The sequence below is a fragment of the Squalius cephalus genome (genome assembly GCF_949319135.1).
Source record: "Squalius cephalus genome assembly, chromosome: 7".
Lineage (NCBI taxonomy): Eukaryota > Metazoa > Chordata > Actinopteri > Cypriniformes > Leuciscidae > Squalius > Squalius cephalus.
This window is the reverse complement of record NC_137128.1, coordinates 47,293,106-47,315,183: the sequence shown is the minus strand read 5'-3', so window position 1 is coordinate 47,315,183 and position 22,078 is coordinate 47,293,106. Positions and strand designations below refer to the sequence as shown.

At 40.0% G+C, this 22,078-nt stretch overlaps 1 protein-coding gene across 4 annotated transcripts in view; it reads right to left on the bottom strand.

The window, feature by feature from the left end:
* Positions 1 to 891: 891 nt before the first annotated feature.
* Positions 892 to 22,078, bottom strand: part of LOC307161965 (uncharacterized protein) — a 39,195-nt gene continuing 18,008 nt past the window's right edge. For all 4 annotated transcript variants that reach the window (XM_079876956.1, XM_079876957.1, XM_079876958.1 and 1 more), the window contains 10 exons: positions 21,187 to 21,294; positions 19,413 to 19,531; positions 16,008 to 16,173; positions 14,614 to 14,711; positions 13,906 to 13,977; positions 13,414 to 13,571; positions 12,204 to 12,705; positions 10,791 to 10,930; positions 3,861 to 4,477; positions 892 to 3,508 (listed from right to left, as the gene is read on the bottom strand). In XM_079876956.1, the coding sequence (XP_079733082.1) occupies positions 1,768 to 3,508; positions 3,861 to 4,477; positions 10,791 to 10,930; positions 12,204 to 12,705; positions 13,414 to 13,571; positions 13,906 to 13,977; positions 14,614 to 14,711; positions 16,008 to 16,173; positions 19,413 to 19,531; positions 21,187 to 21,294 (3,721 nt within the window). In that variant the 3' untranslated portion in view covers positions 892 to 1,767. The remainder of the gene's footprint in view (positions 3,509 to 3,860; positions 4,478 to 10,790; positions 10,931 to 12,203; positions 12,706 to 13,413; positions 13,572 to 13,905; positions 13,978 to 14,613; positions 14,712 to 16,007; positions 16,174 to 19,412; positions 19,532 to 21,186; positions 21,295 to 22,078) is intronic.

Sequence of the window (22,078 nt, the reverse complement as noted above, 5' to 3'; positions counted from 1 at the left end):
GTTTATGTTAGTTCACAGTGCATTTACTAATGTTAACACAAATTTTGATCTTAAAAATGTAAATGTTCAAATTAACATGAACTATGATTAATAAATGCTTCAGAAGAATTTATCATTGTTAGTTCATGAAACTACTTTATAATAAAGTGTTACCATTAATATGGCTGGCTGAGTTTATTTTGTATGAATAGAATACTTAGATTTTGACAAATAGCTATACACCTCATGGGGGACTCTCCCATACATTTATATATTTTATCATAAGAAAATTAGTAAATTGAAAAATAACATCAGAATATTAAAGAGTATAAAAGGTTTTGGTACATAACTTTCCTTTCTTTGCACATAATATTTTACACTACGCGATCATGTTATGGAAGCTTGTTTCTGTCACGGAGTAAAAAGTAATTGCAACGTAGATATAAACTCGCAGTTACAGGTGTGTTCTTTACATTGTAATTATACATTTAAGTACTGATTAATATTTAGTAACTACATATACTTACTATGGGGTAATGGTTAGGATGAGGGTTTGGCTTAGTTGCATGTAATTACGTATAATTTATAGTTATTACTATAGTAACTGCATGTAACACGTGTAACAAGTACACTGTAACATAGTGTCACCATACCAGGTTAGGATGAGGGTTTGGCTTAGTTGCATGTAATTATGTATAATTTATAGTTATTACTATAGTAACAACATGTAACACATGTAACAAGTACACTGTAACATAGTGTCACCATACCAGGTTAGGATGAGGGTTTGGCTTAGTTGCATGTAATTACGTATATTTTATAGTTATTACTATAGTAACATGTAACACGTGTAACAAGTACACTGTAACATAGTGTTACCATACCAGGTAACACTATGTTTGGTTTAGTTGCATGTAATTATGTATAATTTATAGTTATTACTATAGTAACAACATGTAACACGTGTAACAAGTACACTGTAACATAGTGTTACCATACCAGGTAACACTATGTTTGGTTTAGTTGCATGTAATTATGTATAATTTATAGTTATTACTATAGTAACAACATGTAACACGTGTAACAAGTACACTGTAACATAGTGTCACCATACCAGGTTAGGATGAGGGTTTGGCTTAGTTGCATGTAATTATGTATAATTTATAGTTATTACTATAGTAACAACATGTAACACGTGTAACAAGTACACTGTAACATAGTGTCACCATACCAGGTTAGGATGAGGGTTTGGCTTAGTTGCATGTAATTACGTATATTTTATAGTTATTACTATAGTAACATGTAACACGTGTAACAAGTACACTGTAACATAGTGTTACCATACCAGGTAACACTATGTTTGGTTTAGTTGCATGTAATTATGTATAATTTATAGTTATTACTATAGTAACAACATGTAACACGTGTAACAAGTACACTGTAACATAGTGTTACCATACCAGGTAACACTATGTTTGGTTTAGTTGCATGTGATTATGTATAATTTATAGTTATTACTATAGTAACAACATGTAACACGTGTAACAAGTACACTGTAACATAGTGTCACCATACCAGGTTAGGATGAGGGTTTGGCTTAGTTGCATGTAATTATGTATAATTTATAGTTATTACTATAGTAACAACATGTAACACGTGTAACAAGTACACTGTAACATAGTGTTACCAAATTCACAATTGCGAGTTATAAAGTCCAAATTGCAAAATGTGTTAATTTTTAATGTGTGACGGAAACGAGCTTCCACATGATGCGCTTTAGTTGGTTAGTTAGTCAGTTTTCCCATCTTTCCTGCTGTCTCTGTCCCAGTGAGCGCCGGATAACCTGTCCGTGTTTTCTCTCTCTTTGCTCCTCTTCACCGTGGCGCGAGCGACGGCTTCATCAAAACACATGCTGATGCCGCTGTTCCTCTTCCCCTCTTTCTCCGTTTCCCTTTGCAGATCTTTCCTCCGATCCACCACACCATCCCAACTCCCCGGGCGCTCTCTCGGACCCTCGTCCTCCTGCTTCTCCTCAGCGTCTCTGTGCTCTTTCTCTTCTTCGCTCAGCAGTTCCTCCACTCCTTTATCCTCGTGCTGTCCGTCCGTCAGCGGTGTGTGTCTGTGCTCGAACTGCTTTCTGAGCGCGAAGGCCGTGAGTTTCGAGTTTTGAGGTTTGGGTGGGACGGCGGGAACCGCTCTGGCTTGATTTGCCAAACGTTTGGGAGCCGTTGATGAGATGCTTTCGTTTTCTTCACGCTGAATCTCATCTGCTTCAGGATCATCTCTACCTTCTTTTCCTTCAACTATCTCCTCAATGTTTACCTCAACAAAATCTTCTGTTTTTACGTTCACGTCCTCCTCAGTGTTTCGTTCATGACTTTCCACTAAATCTTCCTTTCTTTCATCTTGTTCTCCTTCTTTTACAGGTTCATCCTTTGCATTTTCCTCTTCTTCCTCATAATCTCCACTATTTTCTATTAAATCTTCCTTTTTTTCATCTTGTTCTACTTTTACATGTTCATCCTTTGCATTTTCTTCTTCTTCTGCACATTTTCCACTATTTTCCATTAAATCTTCTTTACTTTCATCTTGTTCTCCTTCTTTTACAGTTTCATCCTTTACATTTTCCTCTTCTTCATCACATTCTCCACTATTTTCCACCAAATCTTTTCTCTCATCTTGTTCTCCTACTTTTACAGGTTCATCCTTTGGATTTTCCTCTTCTTCCTCAAATTCTCCACTATTTTCCATTAAATCCTCCTTTCTTTCATCTTGTTCTCCTTCTTTTACAGGTTCATCCTTTGGATTTTCCTCTTCTTCCTCAAATTCTCCACTATTTTCCATTAAATCTTCCTTTCTTTCATCTTGTTCTCCTTCTTTTACAGGTTCATCCTTTGGATTTTCCTCTTCTTCCTCAAATTCTCCACTATTTTCCATTAAATCTTCCTTTCTCTCATCTTGTTCTCCTTCTTTTACAGGTTCATCCTTTGCATTTTCCTCTTCTTCCTCACATTTTCCACTATTTTCCACTAAATCTTCCTTTCTCTCATCTTGTTTTCTTTCTTTTACAGATTCAACCTTTGAATTTTCCTCTTTCTCCTCGCCACTATTTCCCTCCAAATCTTCTTTCCTTTCAGTCGCGCTCACTTCTTTCTCATCACTAGATTCTTCAACTGATCCAGTCTTTGCATCTTCTTCATCATAGTCACACTTTTCTTCCTCTGTATGTGTTTGGTTGATGCTGTTCTCACACTCTTTCAACTCTTCTGACTCCGTTTCCTCACTCTTCTCATCCTCAATCTCTCGCTCGCTCATAATCGCTGTTGGTTTCTCCGATGGTTGATCTTGAAGAGCCAGTGAGATGCAGTCGACAACAGTGAGCTCATTGATCATCACCTCACTGTTACCATGGTAACCGTCAACATCCGCACCTGGGAACTCATTGGTCTCAGTTTTATCATGCGCTGGTGAAGAAGGTATCGAGTCCGGTCCGAAATATGTGTCCTCGTCACTGGCTTCATCTTCCCTTCTGTACACAAACAAAAGGTGTAAAATATTACAGTAACACTTTATTTTACAGTGTCCTTGTTACCTATGTTACATGAACAGTAAACTATGCATAATTACATACAACTAACCCTCAAACAAATCCTAATCCTACCCTAACCCTATAGTAAGTACATGTAGTTAAATAATATTACTCAGTACTAAAATATATAATTACACTGTAACAACGACACCTTAAAATAAAGTGTAACCAGTATTACACAAGAACTACACATTTTGTGTTGTTCCAACTCAACATAAAAAGTCTTTGTAACTTGAAACACAAATGGAGACTAGTGGAAGAGATAATAAATTCATATGCTTCAGGTACTTACATCAACGTGTGTTTCTCATTCCCAGCATCCTCTTCTTTCTCGTTTTCATCCGTCTTTAATACACCTGAACTGAGATGAAAAGCGTTTTCACTATTGTCTGTCAATGTAGGAGCGGTAGGAATCACGTCTTCCGATTGGTCGGCATCTTTGCTGTTCTCTGTAGGAAGTACGTTTTGCATCCCATCTAAGCAATCTGATTGGTTACTGCAGTGAACCGCTACATCGCTGCTAACAGGAGTGTCAACGGTGGTTTCTGGACCCGACCAAGAGAGACCCTGAAAACACCGACTGGATGGGAGACTGTGACAAAACATGTCCTCATATTCAGACCCTTTATCAGACTCATCATCATCATCATCACCAGGGCTGTAGTCGTCGTCGTCTGATGATGATAATGACAGAGCTGGTAGGAAGGGGCGGGACTTATAAGGCAAACTGTGTGATTTCCCAGGAATAAGCCTGTGTGCGAATGACGGGCTGATGATTTTGGCTGCCGGTTTTTCAGAGTCACTAGTGCAGTTTTGCAATGAGCATGAAACGGCCCGATTATCCTGGTTTTGATCTTCCTCTTCCTCGTATTCCATTTCGAAACAAGGTGCTTCGACTGAAAACTCAACCTGGCAAACGGAGAGAAAGCGAGACAGACGTCAGATGCAGGAAGAGAAGCTTCGAGAGACAATATAAACACTGATTCAAACAAAAGCCAACAGTATTAAACTACACATTTTAACTAATTATTGACTACAGGGGGACTTTAACTTATTTTATTTGATAATATTTAAATAAATAATGTCAATTAAATGATCATAAATAATAACCAAATTATTTTATTATTAGTGCTGTCTAATCGATTAATCACGATTAATCGCATCTAATATACAAATCTGTAAATATATAATATGTGTGCGTAGAAATGTGAAAAAGACAGGAGACTTTTGAATTCCATGGTTTTACGTATCAGAGCATAATAAAAATTATCTGGTCCTTAGCAAAAGTAGGTAAATACAACCTCAGATGAACAACAACACGTATCAAACACCGTAATCACACCGTGTCATTATTTATTTAACAAAAATAAAGCCAAAATGAAGAAGCCATGAGTGACAAATTAAATCTTAGTGCTTCTATAGGGATTAAGAAGGTAAGTAGCAGATTAATTAATCATCAGCAAGTGCGTTCACCTCTATAAAAACAGAAGTTTTGCCAGTTTGCTGGTCTGGAGCCATCAGGTGTGTGTTAAAACACAATGCCAAGAGGAAAGACATGAGAAATGATCTTAGAGAAGCAATTGTTGCTGCCATCAATCTAAGAAGGGTTATACGAGCATTTCCAAACAAACTGAAATCCATCATCAACATTCAAGACAGTTGCCAATCTTCCCAGGAGAGAACGTCCCAGCAAAGGTCAGACTGTGCAATGCTCAGAGAAATCACAAAACACCCGAGAGCTACACCTCAGACTCTACAGGCCTTAACATGTTAAAAGTTAAAGTTCATAACAGTAGTTAGAAAAAGACAGGAGAAGTGTGTCATGTTTGGAAGGGCGCAGAAGTCGCCAACTTTATGCAGAGTCAATAGCTACAGACCTCCAAACTTTGTGTGGCCTTCAGATTAGCTCAAGATCATTGCGTAGAGCTTCATGGAATGGGTTTCCATGGCCGAGTGGTGTAAAGCGTGGGGTGCAGTGGCGTAAAGCGTGGGGTGCAGTGGCGTAAAGCGTGGGGTGCAGTGGTGTAAAACGAGGGGTGCAGTGGTGTAAAGCGTGGGATGCAGTGGTGTAAAGCGCGGGGTGCACGTGCAGTGGTGTAAAGCGTGGGATGCAGTGGTGTAAAGCGTGGAGAGCAGTGGTGTAAAGCGTGGGATGCAGTGGTGTAAAGCATGGGGAGCAGTGGTGTAAAGCGTGGGATGCAGTGGTGTAAAGCGTGGGATGCAGTGGGGTAAAGCGTGGGATGCAGTGGTGTAAAGCGTGGAGAGCAGTGGTGTAAAGCATGGGATGCAGTGGTGTAAAGCATGGGGAGCAGTGGTGTAAAACGAGGGGTGCAGTGGTGTAAAGCGTGGGATGCAGTGGTGTAAAGCGTGGGGTGCAGTGGTGTAAAGCGTGGGGTGCAGTGGTGTAAAATGTGGGATGCAGTGGTGTAAAGCGTGGGATGCAGTGGTGTAAAGCGTGGGATGCAGTGGTGTAAAGCGTGAGATGCAGTGGTGTAAAGCGTGGGATGCAGTGGTGTAAAGCGTGGGGAGCAGTGGTGTAAAACGAGGGGTGCAGTGGTGTAAAGCGTGGGATGCAGTGGTGTAAAGCGTGGGGAGCAGTGGTGTAAAACGAGGGGTGCAGTGGTGTAAAGCGTGGGATGCAGTGGTGTAAAGCGTGGGGTGCAGTGGAGTAAAGCGTGGGATGCAGTGGTGTAAAGCGTGGGGAGCAGTGGTGTAAAACGAGGGGTGCAGTGGTGTAAAGCGTGGGGTGCAGTGGTGTAAAGCGTGGGGAGCAGTGGTGTAAAACGAGGGGTGCAGTGGTGTAAAGCGTGGGATGCAGTGGTGTAAAGCGTGGGATGCAGTGGTGTAAAGCGTGGGATGCAGTGGTGTAAAGCGTGGGGTGCAGTGGTGTAAAGCGTGGGATGCAGTGGTGTAAAGCGTGGGGTGCAGTGGTGTAAAGCGTGGGATGCAGTGGTGTAAAGCGTGGGATGCAGTGGTGTAAAGCGTGGGATGCAGTGGAGTAAAGCGTGGGATGCAGTGGCGTAAAGCGTGGGGTGCAGTGGTGTAAAGAGTGGGGTGCAGTGGTGTAAAACGAGGGGTGCAGTGGTGTAAAGCGTGGGATGCAGTGGTGTAAAGCGTGGGATGCAGTGGTGTAAAGCGTGGGATGCAGTGGTGTAAAGCGTGGGATGCAGTGGAGTAAAGCGTGGGATGCAGTGGAGTAAATCGTGGGATGCAGTGGAGTAAAGCGTGGGATGCAGTGGTGTAAAGCGTGGGATGCAGTGGTGTAAAGCGTGGGATGCAGTGGTGTAAAGCGTGGGATGCAGTGGAGTAAAGCGTGGGATGCAGTGGTGTAAAGCGTGGGATGGAGTGGTGTAAAGCGTGGGATGCAGTGGGGTAAAGCGTGGGGTGCAGTGGTGTAAAGCGTGGGATGCAGTGGTGTAAAGCGCGGGATGCAGTGGGGTAAAGCATGGAATGCAGTGGTGTAAAGGGGATGCAGTGGTGTAAAGCGTGGGATGCAGTGGTGTAAAGCGTGGGGTGCAGTGGTGTAAAGCGTGGGGTGCAGTGGAGTAAAGCGTGGGATGCAGTGGTGTAAAGCGTGGGGAGCAGTGGTGTAAAACGAGGGGTGCAGTGGTGTAAAGCGTGGGGTGCAGTGGTGTAAAGCGTGGGGTGCAGTGGTGTAAAGCGTGGGGAGCAGTGGTGTAAAACGAGGGGTGCATTGGTGTAAAGCGTGGGATGCAGTGGTGTAAAGCGTGGGATGCAGTGGTGTAAAGCGTGGGGAGCAGTGGTGTAAAACGAGGGGTGCAGTGGTGTAAAGCGTGGGGTGCAGTGGTGTAAAGCGTGGGATGCAGTGGGGTAAAGCATGGGGTGCAGTGGAGTAAAGCGTGGGATGCAGTGGTGTAAAGCGTGGGGTGCAGTGGAGTAAACCGTGGGATGCAGTGGTGTAAAGCGTGGGATGCAGTTGTGTAAAGCGTGGGATGCAGTGGAGTAAAGCGTGGGATGCAGTGGAGTAAAGCGTGGGATGCAGTGGGGTAAAGCGTGGGATGCAGTGGTGTAAAGCGTGGGATGCAGTGGTGTAAAGCGTGGGATGCAGTGGTGTAAAGCGTGGGATGCAGTGGAGTAAAGCGTGGGATGCAGTGGAGTAAAGCGTGGGGTGCAGTGGCGTAAAGCGTGGGGTGCAGTGGTGTAAAGCGTGGGATGCAGTGGTGTAAAGCGTGGGGTGCAGTGGAGTAAAGCGTGGGATGCAGTGGTGTAAAGCGTGGGATGCAGTGGTGTAAAGCGTGGGATGCAGTGGGGTAAAGCGTGGGATGCAGTGGTGTAAAGCGTGGGATGCAGTGGAGTAAAGCGTGGGATGCAGTGGGGTAAAGCGTGGGATGCAGTGGTGTAAAGCGTGGGATGCAGTGGGGTAAAGCGTGGGGTGCAGTGGTGTAAAGCGTGGGATGCAGTGGTGTAAAGCGTGGGATGCAGTGGTGTAAAGCGTGGGGTGCAGTTGGTGTAAAGCGTGGGGTGCAGTGGTGTAAAGCGTGGGATGCAGTGGTGTAAAGTGGTGTAAACCGTGGGATGCAGTGGGGTAAAGCATGGGATGCAGTGATGTAAAGCGTGGGATGCAGTGGTGTAAAGCGTGGGATGCAGTTGGTGTAAAGCGTGGGGTGCAGTTGGTGTAAAGCGTGGGGTGCAGTGGTGTAAAGCGTGGGATGCAGTGGGGTAAAGCATGGGATGCAGTGATGTAAAGCTTGGGATGCAGTGGTGTAAAGCTTGGGATGCAGTGGTGTAAAGCGTGGGGTGCAGTTGGTGTAAAGCGTGGGATGCAGTGGTGTAAACCGTGGGATGCAGTGGGGTAAAGCATGGGATGCAGTGATGTAAAGCGTGGGGTGCAGTGGTGTAAAGTGGTGTAAACCGTGGGATGCAGTGGGGTAAAGCATGGGATGCAGTGATGTAAAGCGTGGGGTGCAGTGGGGTAAAGCGTGGGATGCAGTGGTGTAAACCGTGGGATGCAGTGGGGTAAAGCATGGGATGCAGTGATGTAAAGCGTGGGATGCAGTGGTGTAAAGCGTGGGATGCAGTTGGTGTAAAGCGTGGGGTGCAGTGGTGTAAAGCGTGGGATGCAGTGGTGTAAAGTGGTGTAAACCGTGGGATGCAGTGGAGTAAACCGTGGGATGCAGTGGTGTAAAGCGTGGGATGCGGTGGAGTAAAGCGTGGGATGAAGTGGTGTAAAGCGTGGGATGAAGTGGTGTAAAGCGTGGGATGCAGTGGTGTAAAGCGTGGGATGCAGTGGTGTAAAGCGTGGGATGTGGTGGTATAAAGCATGGGATGCAGTGGTGTAAAGCGTGAGATGAAGTGGAGTAAAGCGTGGGATGAAATGGTGTAAAGCGTGGGATGCAGTGGTGTAAAGCGTGGGATGCAGTGGTGTAAAGTGTGGGATGCAGTGGTGTAAAGCGTGGGATGAAGTGGTGTAAAGCGTGGGATGCAGTGGTGTAAAGCGTGGGATGAAGTGGTGTAAAGCGTGGGATGAAGTGGTGTAAAGCGTTGGATGCAGTGGTGTAAAGCGTGGGATGCAGTGGTGTAAAGCGTGGGATGCAGTGGTGTAAAGCGTCAGATGCAGTGGTGTAAAGCGTGGGATGCAGTGGTGTAAAGCGTGGGATGCAGTGGTGTAAAGCGCGGGATGCAATGGTGTAAAGCGTGGGGTGCAGTGGTGTAAAGCGTGGGATGCAGTGGAGTAAAGCGTGGGATGCAGTGGTGTAAAGCGTGGGATGCAGTGGTGTAAAGCGTGGGATGCAGTGGAGTAAAGCGAGGGGTGCAGTGGTGTAAAGCGTGGGATGCAGTGGTGTAAAGCGTGGGATGCAGTGGTGTAAAGCGTGGGATGCAGTGGAGTAAAGCGCGGGATGCAGTGGTGTAAAGCGTGGGATGCAGTGGTGTAAAGCGTGGGATGCAGTGGAGTAAAGCGTGGGATGCAGTGGTGTAAAGCGTGGGATGCAGTGGAGTAAAGCGTGGGATGCAGTGGTGTAAAGCGTGGGATGCAGTGGGGTAAAGTGTGGGATGCAGTGGTGTAAAGCGTGGGATGCAGTGGGGTAAAGTGTGGGATGCAGTGGTGTAAAGCGTGGGATGCAGTGGTGTAAAGCGTGGGATGCAGTGGTGTAAAGCGTGGGATGCAGTGGGGTAAAGTGTGGGATGCAGTGGTGTAAAGTGTGGGATGCAGTGGTGTAAAGTGTGGGATGCAGTGGTGTAAAGCGTGGGATGCAGTGGTGTAAAGTGTGGGATGCAGTGGTGTAAAGCGTGGGATGCAGTGGAGTAAAGCGTGGGATGCAGTGGTGTAAAGCGTCAGATGCAGTGGTGTAAAGCGTGGGATGCAGTGGTGTAATGGGATGGATTATGGTGTGGGGTTGTTTTTCAGGGGTTGGCCCCTTAGTTCCAGTGAAAGGAACTCTTAATCCTTTAGCATACCAAGACATTTTGGACAATTTCATGCTCCCAACTTTGTGGGAACAGTTTGGGGATTTTCCTGTTCCAACATGACTGGGCACCAGTGCACAAAGCAGGGTCCATAAAGACATGGATGAGGAGTTTGATGTGGAGGAACTGGACTCCTGCACAGAGTCCTGAGCTCAACCCGATAGAACACCTTTGAGATGAATTAGAGCGAGACTGAGAGCCTTCTCGTTCAACATCAGTGTCTGACCTCACAAATGCGCTTCTAGAAGAATGGTCAAAAATTCCCATAAACACACTCCTAAACCTTGTGGAAAGCCTTCCCAGAAGAGTTGAAGCTGTTGTAGCTGCAAAGGGTGAAGCAACTCCATATTAAATCCTACAGATTAAGAATGGTATGTCATTAAAATTCATGTGCATGTAAAGGCAGATGTCCCAAAACTTGTCGCAATATAGTGTAGTTCGAATTTTGCTAATATTTAAGAAAGAAATTCGAATTTAGCTTTTCAGCCATTTTGACAGCACTACTCAAGAGTCAAATGTGAGGCAGACTGTCCGACAGCTAAAGCTTGGCTGAAAGTGGGTCATGCAACAGGACAATGATCCCAAGAACACTAACAAAATCTACAACAGAACGGCTGAAGAAGAAAAGAATCAAGGTGTTGCACCGGCCCAGTCAATCTGAGGTAGTATTTACCTAATTTTAAGACCTGCAAAAGACCAGATGATTTTTATTATGTTCAGATACGTAAAGCCACAGAATTCAATAGAGAGCAGTTAGACAAGAGAGTGGACAAGCAGCAATGAGACGTATACACACCTGGTTTGAAGCACAGTTGTCCATCGAGTCCAGGAACCCAAACGCCTCCTGTAGATCCAGCGGAAGGTCCTGGTCTGGAAACTCCATGTCCTCGTAGTAGCGCGGACTGACCGGCGCTGGGAGGGGGTTTCCTCTCATCTCTGTGGGAAAAACCATTCACATCTGCCATCATTTTCTATCACACACTATTTCATGTAATGAGGATTCAACATCTCCTTTCTATTTGGAAATTATTTAAAGGGCACCTATTATGCAAAATTCACTTTTACATGGTGTTTGAACATACATATGTGTTGACATTGTGTACATAACCACCCTATAATGATAAAAATCCACCCAGTGCTTTTTATTTAATCCCCATAAATCATAAGCAGTGTCTCAGAACAAGCCGTTTTCAGATTCGGGGCAATGTGACGTCCTTTTGCACATGCACAACTATTGACTGACATTGCAGTTTACAGCGGGCTTGTATTAATAGTGGATAAAAGCAGATGACAAATACGTTATAACCATAATTAAACTAAACTATCTCCCACTATCTCCATACAGCATATATTCTCTGGCTCTGTAGGCATTATTGTCCGACTCCGGGTCGAAATGAACACCGCTACTGAGAGTTTCTGTTCTGATATTATCATCCTGTGAGATGAGATTGTCCTGGCTCTGAGCGCGATCTCGTGAGGCTCCGCCCCCTGTGCGGCAGCAGCAGCTCATTTGCATTTAAAGGGATACACATTAAAACGGTGTGTTTTTCTGAGCGCCAAAAAGTGACAATTTAAACATGCTGTAAAAAATTATCTGTTGGGTATTTTGAGCTAAAACTTCACACACACACTCTGGGGACATCAGAGACCTATTTTACAGCTTGTGAAAAGAGGCATAATAGGTGCCCTTTATAAAGTCCCCCTGTGGTAAACAAAAACAGCTTTTACTGTTGTTTATATGTCTATGTGGTGTTTTTAATGTGCTTTAAGACAAAGCATGTGTAAATTCATAAGTCGACAGCATTGCTGAGTATTTCCTCCTTAAAACTGCAGTGAACCAAAGACAGTCTCAAAAACACGCTTTGAAATCGCTGGTGTTTCTGACGTCACAAACTACCTTGTAACCAATCAGATCAACGTGTGATCGTCAACCAGTGGATCTCTGAGCTGAGTGAGTGAGTGGAGGTGGGGCTCATTTGCATATTCATAGAACCGTGCATACTAAATGAGGCAAGGGTTTCGAGTTACATTCAAGATATTTTAAGGCAAAGGAAAAAACTTTTAAATATGTCATTTTGGTGATCAAACATGAGTTTTAACAGATAAAATTATTGACTACAGGGGGACTTTAAGATTTTATAATTTACTATGAAAGCACTGCAAAACTAAATTGTGAAAACAATTCAGTGAACGATAATCAAAATATTACCCATGTAATCCTCATCTGGGGCTTCCTCTTTGACCTCTGGCATTGGATCTTCTTCCTTCTCCTTCACTGACTCTTGATTCAGACTCTGATCGTCTTTGACACTCGGTGCGTCTCCTTCTTCTGGCACAGTTTCTTCCTTAATATCTGCCATATTCTTCCCACAATCCACCTGACCTTCTTCACTGATTTCTCTTTTACTCTCGTCGGGAACATCATCATGTTTGCTCTCATCGGTGCTCTTAACGTCCTCGTCTTCCTCCGCGGTTTGCTCTCTCTCGTTCCAGCCGCCGTGTAACACTCCCAGAGCCAGTCCAGATGTGATGTGAAGCGGGACGGTCACGGAAAAAGGCCCGGAGATGTGGATCCCTGCGCGCCGGTCCGCTTTGCTGGCCATTCCTGGCGATCGGGACACGCCCAGCGACGCCCCCTCGGCCCCATTGGCTCCGCCCCCAGAGTCCAGACGACTGTACGTTCCCGGAGTCCCTCCGCTCACCATACTGACCTGAGCTCGAAACATGGAGATTGCCAAATAAGTTTTGTGTTAAAGGAGTAGTTCACTTTAAAATGAAAATTATCCCATGATTTACTCTCCCTCAAGCCATCCTAGGTTTTTTTTACATTCTTCTTTCAGACGAATAGAATCAGAGTTATATTAAAAAATGTCCTGGATCTTCCAAGCTTTATAATTGCAGTGGATTGCAACCAACAGATTGAAGCTCAAAAAAGTGCATCTGTCCATGATAAAAGTGCATCTTATCCATCATAAAAGTGCATCTGTCCATCATAAAAGTGCATCTGTCCATCATAAAAGTGCATCCATCCATCATAAAAGTGCATCTATCTATGATAAAAGTGCATCTATCCATCATAAAAGTGCATCTATCCATCATAAATGTGCATCTATCTATGATAAAAGTGCATCTATCCATCATAAAAGTGCATCTATCCATGATAAAAACAACGTATCACACAATTATTTATTTTTCACATTTTAAAAATGACTTTAAATTATATGTAAATCTTTTGGAACAAACAAAAAGTTAAAAAGCGTTGAAAACATGATGCTTTGAAAGCACTGGATTTTATGTCATGTTTTTTTCTTTCTTTCATTTCCTGGCAGCTAATGTTAATGTGATAATGTGAAGATGTAATCCCTCTTGTTCTCATGGCACTGAATTAATAATAATAAAAAAAACAACAACATACTGACCTGAGCTCCGCCAGTCCGTCGGTACGTCACCGCGTATCCGCTGGACACGCCCCCTCCGGCAGAAGCCACGCCCCCTCCGGCAGAAGCCACGCCCTCTGAGCTGCCCGAGGCCGAGGGCAAAAGCAGAGGAGGAAGATGAGCTGGAGGATGTTTCGAATCTGAGAGACATGAAAACAAACATGCAAAGGATGCTTCATTATTACACTACCAGTCAAAAAGTATTGGATCGGTTGATCAAAGGAATAAATTACATTTTAAAATATATTAAAATAGAAAACAGTCATTTTAATTTGTCATAATATTTCACAATATTACTGGTTTTTTTTGTATTTTTAATCAAATAAATGCAGCCTTGGTGAGCAGAAGAGACTCTTTTAAAAACATTAAAAATGTACTGATCCCAAACATTTGACATGTAGTGTATATGGAGTTCTTGTTTAATCAATCCACACTAACAGGTGATCCTTTATTGTGTGATGAACCTCCTCATACCTTCTGCTGGGAACGGGCCGCAGCTCAGAGAGTCCATGCTCTTCGCAGGCCTCAGCGTCGTCTTCTCTTTGTCTGTGCGTCGAGATCAAGTGAAGATGAAGAGAAACGAGAGCATGAGATGTGAGGGGAAGGGTTTATAGCTATCAGATACTGTACAGATACTGCCAAATGAAACGACAATCAGAGATCTTACTAATCAAACAATATCTTTAAAACCTAAAAAAAAAAAAAAAAAAGGTAAATAGATGAATAAAAAATAAACTAATAAAATAAAATGGTAGAAATAAAGTGCAGCACATGCAATGACTGCGGTACTTTAACCAGTGAAAGGATACTATGACAAAGATATCGCTTTCCTTATTCAAACTGATTTTTTTTCCTCATGAATATATGATTGACCTGAAGAATGAATTTATTTATTTGAAAATAAATTTATATTTATAGTATCATGCTCACAGCCGTATATCAGACGGGCTGCAGCGTTAATTTTGCATGAAAAGATTGTTTAATCAATGAAATTAAACACTAATTTCACATTTATTGTCTTTCAATAATTCAAGCACTTTTCAAGTACCTTTTCATAAATATGGCTGTTTTCAAAAGGTTTTCCAGGACTTGCATTTCAAAAAGTCAAATTCAAGCGCTTCAAGCTCATCGTACGAACCCTGTGCAGAAAGCATCTGTGGTTCGGCAGTTTTGCACTCGTACCTTTAGGACAGTATTTGCTCTTCTTACGGGGATCGTGGAGTCTCCCGCCCAAATTAAAGATGGATTTCCACTTCCTTCCTTTGAGAGAGCCCTTCCTCCTACACACACACACACACACACACACACACACACACACACACACACATCAGTATGTAAAGCATCAGTATATAGCTATATATTATCCTCAAAATCATGATTATTTAACTTTTGGGCATCTTTGGGGTTACTTTTCTCAACTCTCTTGATGTGAGTGATGTTACACCAGGTAAAATAAAATGAAATAAAATAAATATATATTATTTTTTTTAATTAAAAAAATAAAAATAACATGACATGAAATTAAATAGAATATAAACTTGATTGGGGATGCATAAAATCAAATAAATATAGCAGGAAATAAAATAAAATAAAAAATACAAAAACATGAAATAGTATCGAAATCGAAATCGAAATCTCACATATTTATAGTAGTGATGTTACAACTTCATAAATAAAACAAAATAAAAAAAAATGAAATGAAATGAAATAAAATTAAATAAAAAATACAAAACCATGAAATAGTAAATAAACTTGATTGGGGATGCACTAATGCTAATCTCACATATTTATAGTAGTGATGTTACAACTTGATAAATAAAATAAAATAAAATAAAATAAAATAAAATAAAATAAAATTAAATTAAATAAAATTAAATTAAATTAAATTAAATTAAACTTGATTGGGGATGCACTAATGCTAATCTCACATATTTATAGTAGTGATGTTACAACTTGATAAATAAAATTAGATTAAATGAAATGAAATGAAATGAAATTAAATTAAATTAAATTAAACTTGATTGGGGATGCACTAATGCTAATCTCACATATTTATAGTAGTGATGTTACAACTTGATAAATAAAATATAATAAAATAAAATTAAATAAAATTAAATTAAACTTGATTGGGGATGCACTAATGCTAATCTCACATATTTATAGTAGTGATGTTACAACTTGATAAATAAAATAAAATAAAATAAAATAAAATAAAATAAAAAATTAAATTAAATTAAACTTGATTGGGGATGCACTAATGCTAATCTCACATATTTTATAGAAGTAATGTTACACTTGATAGAATAAAATAAAAAAATAAAATAAAATAAAATAAAATTCAATTCAATTCAATTCAATTCAATTCAACTTGATTGGGGATGCACTAATCCTAATCTCACATATTTTATAGAAGTAATGTTACACTTGATAGAATAAAATAAAAAAATAATAAAAAATAAAATAAAATAAAATATTTTACCATGTTAAACCACTTTAAATCCAGTTGCGAGGAGCATCGATTCTAATAATACAAAAACTGAGATGCTCTTTACGTGTGGTCGGTCGGTCGGTCTTACTTGTCAGTGCCGTCGATGATGGCGTGGTACGAGCGCATGGCTGGAGGCCCGTCTCCCGGACTGAGGTTTCCAGGACAGTGTAGAGGAAGAGATTTGAAGAAATGATCATCATGACCGGACAGAATCGAGGGTGATGGAAGAGACTTCCGGCGCTCCACAGTCAATCCTGTGTTAAAACATCAGATTATAATTCACACTGCACAGAAGTCATGCTCTTCCTCAGTCTCGTTCTCCAGCACAAACATCTAAACATTCTTAAATCAAGACACATTTACTGGAGAAGAAGCAAAAGCACTGAAGATATTAAGTCTGGAAAATGTATGAAAATGAAGTGAGTTTGTGTTTAAAACAAGAACAAATATCTGCCAATGGAGTCAGAAAAATAATCTCATTTTCATTTTGACTCCAGAAACTCACTTCATTTTCATAAATGTTTTTTTTCTTCTCCAGTAAATGTATCTTGATTTAAGAGTATATACTGTATATATAACTTATATAAAGAAAAAAAAATTCTAAATAAGGAGTGACATCTCTCTCTTCTATGATGACGAGGGCCGGGCAACCTGTCACTCACATGAGATCCACCAATAGCAAACCACAACCATCCAATCAATTCAATCAATTCCCCACAGACACATTCAAGCCCCGCCCACATTTGTTCTTGTTCCAGAAGCGTTTCTCTCAGATTTACGACACTATAGGGAAGAAAAGTATGGAAGCTTGTTTCCGCCACAGAGTGAAAAATAAAAAAGGTAATTGCGACTTTTTAATCTGACAATTACGTGATATAAAGTCGCAATTGCGAGAAAAAAAGTCAGAAATCTGACTTTATAAGACACAATTGCGACTTTATTTCACGCAATTCTGACTTTATATCTCGCAATTCTGACTTTATTTCACGCAATTCTGACTTTATATCATGCGATTCTGACTTTATTTCACACAATTCTGACTTTATTTCACGCAATTCTGACTTTATTTCACGCAATTCTGACTTTATATCTCGCAATTGCAACTTTATTTCACGCAATTCTGACTTTATATCTCGCAATTCTGACTTTAAATCACGCAATTCTGACTTTAAATCACGCAATTCTGACTTTATATCTCGCAATTGCAACTTTATTTCACGCAATTCTGACTTTATATCTCGCAATTCTGACTTTAAATCACGCAATTCTGACTTTAAATCACGCAATTCTGACTTTATATCTCGCAATTGCGACTTTATTTCACGCAATTCTGACTTTATATCTCGCGATTGCAACTTTATTTCACGCAATTCTGACTTTATATCACGCAATTGCAACTTTATTTCATGCAATTCTGACTTTATATCTTGCAATTGCAACTTTATTTCACGCAATTCTGACTTTATATCACGCAATTCTGACTTTATATCTCGCAATTCTGACTTTAAATCACGCAATTCTGACTTTAAATCACGCAATTCTGACTTTAAATCACGCAATTCTGACTTTATATCACGCAATTCTGACTTTATATCTCGCAATTCTGACTTTAAATCACGCAATTCTGACTTTATATCACGCAATTGCGACTTTATTTCACGCAATTCTGACTTTATATCTCGCAATTGCAACTTTATTTCACGCAATTCTGACTTTATATCTCGCAATTCTGACTTTATATCACACAATTCTGACTTTATATCTCGCAATTCTGACTTTATTTCACGCAATTCTGACTTTATATCACGCGATTCTGACTTTATTTCACGCAATTCTGACTTTATATCTCGCAATTCTGACTTTATTTCACGCAATTCTGACTTTATATCTCGCAATTCTGACTTTATATCTCGCAATTCTGACTTTATATCTCGCAATTCTGACCTTATATCTCACAATTGCAACTTTATTTCACGCAATTCTGACTTTATATCACGCAATTCTGACCTTATATCTCACAATTGCAACTTTATTTCACGCAATTCTGACTTTATATCTTGCAATTGCAACTTTATTTCACGCAATTCTGACTTTATATCACGCAATTCTGACTTTATATCTCACAATTGCAACTTTATTTCACGCAATTCTGACTTTATATCTTGCAATTGCAACTTTATTTCACGCAATTCTGACTTTATATCACGCAATTCTGACTTTATATCTCGCAATTCTGACTTTAAATCACGCAATTCTGACTTTAAATCACGCAATTCTGACTTTAAATCACGCAATTCTGACTTTATATCACGCAATTCTGACTTTATATCTCGCAATTCTGACTTTAAATCACGCAATTCTGACTTTAAATCACGCAATTCTGACTTTAAATCACACAATTCTGACTTTATATCACGCAATTCTGACTTTATATCTCGCAATTCTGACTTTAAATCACGCAATTCTGACTTTATATCACGCAATTGCGACTTTATTTCACGCAATTCTGACTTTATATCTCGCAATTGCAACTTTATTTCACGCAATTCTGACTTTATATCTCGCAATTCTGACTTTATATCACACAATTCTGACTTTATATCTCGCAATTCTGACTTTATTTCACGCAATTCTGACTTTATATCACGCGATTCTGACTTTATTTCACGCAATTCTGACTTTATATCTCGCAATTCTGACTTTATTTCACGCAATTCTGACTTTATATCTCGCAATTCTGACTTTATATCTCGCAATTCTGACTTTATATCTCGCAATTCTGACCTTATATCTCACAATTGCAACTTTATTTCACGCAATTCTGACTTTATATCTCGCAATTCTGACCTTATATCTCACAATTGCAACTTTATTTCACGCAATTCTGACTTTATATCTGGCAATTGCAACTTTATTTCACGCAATTCTGACTTTATATCTCGCGATTGCAACTTTATTTCACGCAATTCTGACTTTATATCACGCAATTGCAACTTTATTTCATGCAATTCTGACTTTATATCTCGCAATTGCAACTTTATTTCACGCAATTCTGACTTTATATCTCACAATTCTGACTTTAAATCACGCAATTCTGACTTTATATAACGCAATTCTGACTTTATATCTCGCAATTCTGACTTTAAATCACGCAATTCTGACTTTAAATCACGCAATTCTGACTTTATATCACGCAATTCTGACTTTATATCTCGCAATTCTGACTTTAAATCACGCAATTCTGACTTTATTTCACGCAATTCTGACTTTATATCTCGCAATTGCAACTTTATTTCACGCAATTCTGACTTTATATCACGCAATTCTGACTTTATATCACGCAATTCTGAGAAATAAAGTCAGAATTGCGAGATGTAAACTCGCAATTGTGAGATAAAAAGTTGCAATTATCTTTTAAAATGTTTTATTCTGTGGCGGAAACAAGCTTCCATAGAAAAGACCAGTCAGGCCGACTTTAAGAAAGATAAAATACCTGTTCCAGGGAAAAGCTCGGCCACATGAGTGAGAATAAACTCGACCACGATGGACTGAACTCGGACCTCCATGAACGCCGCTGTACCGTTAAAACCAGTCGACTCGATGTCCTTCGATCTGCAGGTAATCATGCACTGATTTACTAATCACAAATAAATCTGTCCCTGTAGCTCAACTGCTAGAGAATGACTCTTACAACACCAATGTATTTAAACTGCAAATGTTCCTCAGTGTTTCTGTCTCATTCTCCAGCACAAATATCTAAATATTCTTAAATGAAGATACATTTACTGGAGAAGAAGCAAAATGACTGAAGATATTAAGTAAAAATTCATCATCGTTTGTGCTTAAAACAAGAACAAATATCTGCCAATGGAGTCAAGAAAAATAATCTTGTTTTCACTCTGAATTAAGTTTATTTTTCTGACTTGATTGACAGATATTTGATCTGCACAAACTCGCTTAATTTTGATGCATTTTTCATAAAACAAGACTTAATATCTTCAGTAATTTTGCTGAACAAGAATGTTTAGATATGTGTGCTGGAAAACAAGAACAACATACGTTTTTTTCAATGTACTTAAGAATTTAAAAGTTAAAGTAAACATTTTTCTTCTTTAATTGACTTTTGAAAAATTTTGGAGATTTTTTTTCATTTTGGTATTTTTGATGCAAAAACTTAAAGAAACCTGTCGAGAAATTACTATTTTGTTCTGACTATGTGAAACTCTCGGACGTAGATGTTAAACTAAGAATATTTCCAGCTAAAATGAGCAGATTTTACAATGGTTTGACATTTAAATATAGTCAAGTCAAGTCTCCTTCATTTAAACAGCGCTTTAATAATATAGTGTTTCACAGCAGCTTTTACAGTGATAATAGGAGATTACAGTGACAGAGAGTGTTCAGGCTTTACAGCAGCTCTAGAATAAAGTTATTGTCCAGATAAAGTTAGTTTTGATTGATTCGCTTAATGATCATTAGTGATTTTTAGTCCAGTCATGAGCCGTCTTCACACTTGACTCCATCTATTTAATTATAAGATGATTTCTTCTGTTTTTACTTTCAAAAACTGTATATTTAACAGTGTAAAATTACATTAAATGAAATTAAATCATCACTTCCCAGGAAAATGGTGCAGAATATCACTAATAAAACTAAGTTTCTTAAATTTGGCTATTTTCCCTCCATCATAAACAAGTGTCTCGGAGCGCCAGATGAAACACAATAAACACTGTCATGTTCGGATGCTGGTGTTCGGGAACACACTCGTGTGTGAGACGCTTCTGGAGGGAATTACACCAAATATTCTGATCACACACTTCCACTTCATCAAACCAACATTAGAGACGCTGCGACGCCATTGGTCCTCTGGTTACTCCAGTTATCCAATCACAGCCGACGCTGAGCCAAAGTTTTTTGGGATTTTTGGTTTTTTGGGGGGTTTTGAGGGATTTATTCAGTAAATCTGTTTCCATAGTTCCATAGTTCATGCGCATTTCTTCTAATCGGATAGAAAATGTATCCTCCTCCTCAATTGAGCGCATATGTTTTTTATGCGCATCTTGGCGTTTCCATCCAGCGTTTTTATGCGATATCTCAAAATAAGTTGGATTGAAACACAGCTAGTGTATACTTCAGTATAAGAACACTACATTTCTGCTAACATTCTGATCAAATGTATTCCCTAAATGAGCTGTAAGTCACTTTCAATGCATTTCGATGCACATGCAGTTTAAATGTAAAAGAATAACTTTAAAATAATCAAATACCTGAGGAGGTTTGGGGCCCAGACGATGGCGAGGTTTCTCGAGTGCATGTTGGTCTCGGATGCAAACGTGGACATTTTGACCAGATGACGCATCAAATATTCCAGCGTTCTAGAAGACAGTGAGTGTTGAAGAAACACAAGGGAATTTATTCTGATTTATTCTGTCAAGCTCAAGAAAGAACAAAAACACCATAAAAGTATGATGATTTAAGTAAGCACTGTAAGATTGTCTATATGGCCAGTGCAATCTCAAGTTGGTATCTCTTAAAAATAAACGTTCAAAAAGTGGGTTTTCGCAGCGATGCCATAGAAGAACAGTTTCAGTTCCCCAAGTACCATTTCAGTGGATCTTAAAGGGCTAGTTCACCAAAAAAATGCTCATCTTCGAAACAAATTAAGATGTTTTAAATGAAATCCAAAAGATTTCTGTCCCTCCATTGACAGCTACGCAACTACCACTTTGACGCTTCAAAAAGTTCATAAAGAGATCGTAAAATGAATCCATACACTGCAAAAAATGATTTTCTTACTTTTCCAGTCCAAATATCAAACATTTCTAAAATCAAGATCCATTTACTAAAGTAGTAAAATGACATAAGATATTAAGTCTTGTTTCTGAGGAGATAAATCAAATTAAGTGAGTTTTTGCTTAAAACAAGCAAAATGATCTGCCAATGGGGTGGGAAAAATAATCTTGTTTCTGTTTGAATTAGCATTATTTTTCTCACCCCATTGGCAGATCATTTAGCTTTTTTTAAGTATAAACTTTTGATTAATTCCCCCGGAAAACAGGACATTTACATTACATTTATATTTAGTCATTTAGCATACGCTTTTATCCAAAGCGACTTACAAATTAGGACTAAAGCGAGTGATCGTGAAGAGGCAAAAAC